The following is a 6,251-nucleotide window of genomic DNA, read 5'->3' as shown; positions in this document are numbered from 1 at the left end:
TATATATATATATATATATATATATATATATATATATATAGTTGGTCATCCGTCTTGACTCCATTTTTTCCGTTGCGACGTTATAAGGTCCTTACAGTTTCGACCCCGTCTCGCGTCTTTTTCAACATTGACTACTACATATATCATTATCATAAATAAGTTATTAAGAATATATTTTTAAAATCTTGTATGATAAAATGCGCGGACTATAAACTAGTGAAAAAGATCATTTGTAGATGTATATGTTACATTAATTATTCACATTTAAAGATAGTGTTAAGAGTTTTAACTGAACTAAAATGATACGGAGTACTTGTTAGCCTAGACCTGCCCATTCTACGATCAGAACCATTTCTGAATTTTTCCATGATCTAGCAACCATAACTTTATTCTATAAAGTATCTTCGTTAAACCTTTCCTTTATACTATTATAAAGAACAAACCATTGTAACATTAAGGTCGCAACAAGTAATGCATTAGAATCTAAAACTGCATGAGATTTGAAGAGATGGGTGTCTATAAACAGTTACAAATTCAGCGTTTTGCTACTAACAATCTTGGATTGCCAGTCACAATAAGAAACTCTATCATCAGATTAGCATTTGCTGCAACTGAAAATGAGGGTGACGCCCACATCAAATGGTAAACAGTTTGCCTTCAAAACAGTCGGGTCACTCTTGTTTCAATCTTAACAAAGCAGCAAAATAATAACCAAACTTTAAGCAACTTGCAAGTTCATTATTATTATTACCCTATATACTAAAATGCATGGGAGGTTTGGTCGTTTTGACCCTCCCATGCTTGCCAAACGACATGCCAAAAAAAAAAAAAAAAAATCTCCCCCAAACTTTAAGCAACTTGCAAGTTCATTATTATTATCCTATATACTAAAATGCATGGGAGGTTTGGTCGTTTTGACCCCCCCATGCTTGCCAAACGACATGCCAAAAAAAAAAAAAATTCTCCCCCAAACTTTAAGCAACTTGCAAGTTCAGTCCCCAAATCAGGGGTACTAAAATGCATGGGAGGTTTGGTCGTTTTGACCCTCCCATGCTTGCCAAACGACATGCCAAAAAAAAAATAAAAAATCTCCCCCAAACTTTAAGCAACTTGCAAGTTCATTATTATTATCCTATATACTAAAATGCATGGGAGGTTTGGTCGTTTTGACCCTCCCATGCTTGCCAAACGACATGCCAAAAAAAAAAAAAAAATTCCCCCAAACTTTAAGCAACTTGCAAGTTCAGTCCCCAAATCAGGGGTACAAAATGTAAACTTATTATTTTAATTAAAAAACTTAACCAAACCTCACCCAAATTTTCACCGGGACATATCTTCCCGCTCGCCACGCGTTAAATTTTTTCGAACCCACCGTTCAACTCAAAAAAATCTTACACGTTAAATTATTATCCTATATACTAAAATGCATGGGAGGTTTGGTCGTTATGACCCTCCCATGCTTGCCAAACGACATGCAAAAAAAAAAAAAAAAAAAGAATTCTCCCCCCAAACTTTAAGCAACTTGCAAGTTCAATCCCCAAATCAGGGGTACAAAATGTAAACTTATTACTTTAATTAAAAAAACTTAACCAAATTTTCACCGGGACATATCTTCCCGCTCGCCACGCGTTAAAATTTTTCGAACCCACCGTTCAACTCAAAAAAATCTTACGAACACAACGGGACTAACTATACACGAAACGGACACTTCTAAAAAAACGCTAAATACCTCGGACTATCTTCAATAATATACATACACACCTATAAATCTATAATAAACAACCCAAACTAATGGTTCTGTTTCCCTTTTTTACGCAATCTTACTGACGTTAAAAACGCATAGGCTACGTGTATCTAAAAACACCCGTAGCGAAGCGTTTTTACTTCTGTAAATACATAACGCTACGTTAACTATGAATATGCAACCCGAAAGGCCCCGCGGCATCGCGCGGGCCACTTTTACTAGTTATTATTAATAATAAACGGGAAAACGGATAAGTTTTCCCTATTCAGGCTACCCGGGGTACAAAATTTACTCAGTAAAAAATAAAAGATTATTTACTCGGTACAAAATATATATAGATGTATGTATACCTCAGTTACTTCTCAGGTTCCCTTTGAAAGGAACCAACAGGAACCACACTAGCAGAGTCGTTATTAGTACCACCACTAATATCCATTCCTTGTTCCCCCTAGAAAATGAAATGATGACAAACTTTACAAGTTAGACACAGTTCGTTAAGATCAATAAATCACAAACATACAATACTGGGTGCAAATAACTAATGCAACATTTACATGTTTATGCAATTTGCATACTTCAGGGATAGTTGCTTGGATTGCTATTGCATTATTTGAAATACATTGATAGGGCATTATACATAGCAAACGAAATTATAATGAAGAACGGGTAAACGGATGAGGTTTTGCCTGCTTAGAGAAACCATACTCCCTGAAACTGTAATGAAGAACATAAACTAAAAACACGATAATTTAATAAACAGTAGAATAATGGACAAAAAAGTGCTAGCGGGTCAACCAAACTTATTCCGGCCCATCTCAACCAGCACCGGAGAATGACCCGTTTCAACGCGTTAAACAACTTGACTAACCACTCATTTTGTAACCATGACCCAATTCCAACACATAAAGCTACATGATAATCAAAGCTTACATAAGCGCAATATTAGCATCCATAAATGCAAATTCTAGATTGCTTCCGAAATGGAACATTTTCATCTAAGAAACAATAATAAAATTAAAGGAAAAAAATTGAAATTGGGTGCAATTTCACCTGGTTGTTCAAAGTCTGTCCTTGTATCCGTTGAGGCCTAGCATTAAGATCAAACAATTTATTTTCCATCCTGGCAGCACCATTATTATTAGATTGAAGCATTCCAATGGCAGACAACGGATGATGCTGATTATCTCTTGTACTGGCCTTTGGCTGCTGATTCTTTAGTTCCCGCCTTACTTCACCTTGATCAACCGGTTGTGACCCTAAAACTTCTTCATGACCATTTCTATCCCCTGGAAACTACAAAAGAATATCATAGGTTAAGTCAATGTCAATTTCAAGCAAAGTGAAAGTGGTACAAAACCAGAAACCTCGACTCGTTGCCTTAGTAGCAGAAATCTTTCGTGTGTTCGTTTACCACCGACATGCACAATCATGTCACATTGTAGGCATAGAGAAGTTCCATCTATTCCACAGTAGAAGAAAGCTACACATGTAAAATCACAACGTTATGCATGTTACCATATATCTAGTAAAGATTCCAGGTCAGGTTTTGGGAAATGGGTCGAAACTGGAGGTGATTGTATAATTTATCCACCATCAATTTACTGTATTAGAAGGTGAATTTTGTTTTATAAGATATTTGTTGTGAACAACACACCTTTCATCAGAATAAGTCTGGTCAACTAAAACACTTGTCAAAAATTTGTGTTTGTACCCATAATTAGTGCATATAGGTAGTCAACTTTATTAAGCTTCTCATATAGGGTACTCAACTTTATTTTTGATCAATTTAAGGTATCTAAGATCTTAATATCACAATAAAGGGACCTGTTGTTACCAAATAGAAATACAAGGTAGTTACGTTCATATATGTTATTATGTTAAAAAGAGTTTTTTCCATCCTAAAGTAAAATATAGGAAGAAAAAAAACACTGTTTTCAAGATAAAATTATAAAAAATAAAATTAGTCACACAAACGTCCAACATACATTTTTTGGTGTGATGAGCTTCAAAATTTCCTTTTTATGGTAAAAAGAGAAACCACAATAAGTGATATGAGGTAATGTTCAAATCACTACCCTAAGAAAAACTAGATACCTTTAGTTGATAAAAAAGGAGTTGGATACCCGAAATGAGATATGTGGTAAAGTTGGGCATCATTTTGAGCTATTCGGACGGTTAGTGTATAAAATATGATAACCAAAGCTATGATATTTCAATAAAAATCTAAACTTCTTCAGTAGAAATTTGGAATGTTTAGGAACACTTTGGACCCGGCCCAAAATATTTGTTTAACCCTTTTCACCCATTAGAGATTGGACATAACTTGAATTGACCCGTTCATAAATGGGTCTCAATTTCCACCATTATGTATTTGAATAAACAAAGGAAAATAATTATGGGTATTAATATAAATATACAACAAGAATACCTGGTTCATTTTCACATATATCACATCGTGGTACATCACTAGGATCAGCAAGCCCTACTCGTACATGCCGACTAGCAAGCTTATTACACATATGCACCTGCTCGCCATTTTACACAAATAAAAAAAAAATTAATCATTTTAAAGGTAAACTTTTCTATCGGTCAATCGTTTAACTAATAGATTTAATCGCATAAGCCTCCCTTTCTTCATTCTAACAAGAAAATGTAATTTTCTAATGACACGTCATTTTCCTTCTACACTCATATGCAAAATGTAGTATATAACATAATCATACGAGACGATACACCATTTTGGGAAAGGTGACAAAATAATTAAAATGATGACTAGCCATATAAAAGCATGGTCCTAATTCACACATCTGGATGCCAAAAATTGTTCTTAATCATGTGGACCGCATAATAAAGAGACGAAATATAAAGATGTGGCTGTTGCATATTCGCATAAAGAAAACCTTTCATAAAAGCAACCAAAACACATGCAATTCAAGAGACATCAAACAAACCAACCAACTAAGACAAAAGAATTAACCTAACTTCACTACATTTCAAAATCTAGAAAAAGTAGCATACAAGTATAACATTACGACGGTATATAGATATTTTCATGTTACCAATATTTCTTATTTTCTTTGCATATAAGTTGTATCAAGTGCAGTTAATCCAAATCAAGTTATTAACTAAATGACGAACGTCATCCAACAATTCCTACAAAATTCTAGTCATGAACTCGCAAGATACTTCAAGACTTGCGCGTTCTCACAAAATAGAATACTATACATATAATGATGATTTATGTTACAACAAAGAAGTTTCATTACAAATATTAAAATGGAAAACTCCTTAAAAAGAAATAATTAAGCAGGTATCAATCTTTGTATTTTAAAGTGCGTATTTCTTCTAGAATAAGCAGATAAGCATTTTTCATGATATATCTTTTGGTATTAGCTATCTTTCTAAAAAACCACAATAAGCAAACTTTTTCATATTTCAGTGTTTGGATTCCTTATCGGCTTATGGATAAATTAAAAAAAAAAAAAAAAAAAAGGTACTAAGCTCATCTTTAACGGCATACAAACTTACTAACTCAAGCTTATATATTAATGGAATTTAGAGGCTCAAACTTATAAAGATACAAACTTTTTCATATTTCAGTAAACAAATAGGCCTTTTAATTGAGTTAACCCAAACACCCTAATTATACTTTTTTATATCCCAACCTAACATTCAAGTAACCACAATAAGCTAATATTCTACCATCTTTCCCAAAAAATAAAAAAATAAAAAAATCCATCTTGCAATAAAGTTAGTACCATTTTACCAACTACGTTAAAACTAATAGAACAAAATTAACCTGCATATAATAGAATCTTATTTAAATAATTGAGGATCAAATACCAGATCCACAACAACAATATATATAATTATAAAATATAAAATTATTAATATTTATTATTTATTAGAAAATAAAAAAGAAAGCAAAAAAATTGAAAACCTTTTCATCGCAAGCACGGCAAAGAGCAGCTTCATCGGCTGCACAAAAAAGGATGGCAGCAGCACTTTCACAAACATCGCATAATGTTCGCATACTTATAATTTATAACCTTTCTTTGTTTTATCAGATTAATTGTACTAAATTTCTGAATACTATCTCATTTTTTGCATTTAAAAATATATGTGATTAATTAGGTGAAGTAAGATTTGATGTTAAAAATTGATGTGATTAGAGAGACGGTGAGAGACAGGGGAGATGGAAGAAGCTTTTTGAAGTCAGATTATTTATATTTATTTTGCTTACATATCATTTTTTTGGTTTTATATTATATTATATTATATATTATATTATTAAATTAAATTTAAATTAATATTATATAATATAATATTAAATTAAATTAAATATTAGATTAGATAGATATTACTTAATTTAATTTAAATTTTTATATTAAAATATGTTCATTTTATCTATTATCTAATCCAGATCCAAAGTGTCTTTTATCTAGAGTAAATACTTAACATAAATATTGGATTATGTTATAATTTAGCAGTATAACTACCTTTAGTG

At 32.2% G+C, this 6,251-nt stretch overlaps 1 protein-coding gene across 1 annotated transcript; it reads right to left on the bottom strand.

Moving 5' to 3' along the window:
* Positions 1–2,087: 2,087 nt before the first annotated feature.
* On the bottom strand, positions 2,088–5,943 carry LOC139855557 (B-box zinc finger protein 19-like). The gene is made up of 5 exons (XM_071844798.1): positions 5,685–5,943; positions 4,173–4,269; positions 3,109–3,224; positions 2,795–3,037; positions 2,088–2,192 (listed from the first exon to the last, which is right to left on the bottom strand). Exons 1-5 carry the CDS (start codon positions 5,775–5,777, stop codon positions 2,100–2,102), a joined length of 642 nt encoding a protein of 213 aa, XP_071700899.1. The 5' UTR covers positions 5,778–5,943; the 3' UTR covers positions 2,088–2,099.
* Positions 5,944–6,251: the final 308 nt, after the last annotated feature.

The sequence above is a fragment of the Rutidosis leptorrhynchoides genome, chromosome 1 (assembly GCF_046630445.1).
Source record: "Rutidosis leptorrhynchoides isolate AG116_Rl617_1_P2 chromosome 1, CSIRO_AGI_Rlap_v1, whole genome shotgun sequence".
In the NCBI taxonomy this organism is placed as follows: Eukaryota; Viridiplantae; Streptophyta; class Magnoliopsida; order Asterales; family Asteraceae; genus Rutidosis; species Rutidosis leptorrhynchoides.
This window is presented reverse-complemented; position numbering and strand designations above follow the sequence as displayed.

What these genes read in the sequence shown, in the direction of transcription:
- LOC139855557 (XM_071844798.1), bottom strand. Translation starts at nt 5,777, where the DNA reads ATGCGAACATTATGCGATGTTTGTGAAAGTGCTGCTGCCATCCTTTTT. An exon ending in GCCGTGCTTGCGATGAAAAG is followed by an intron (nt 4,270 to 5,684) that starts GTTTTCAATTTT and finishes AATGGCGAGCAG; the next exon opens with GTGCATATGTGTAATAAGCT. An exon ending in TATATGTGAAAATGAACCAG is followed by an intron (nt 3,225 to 4,172) that starts GTATTCTTGTTG and finishes TTACATGTGTAG; the next exon opens with CTTTCTTCTACTGTGGAATA.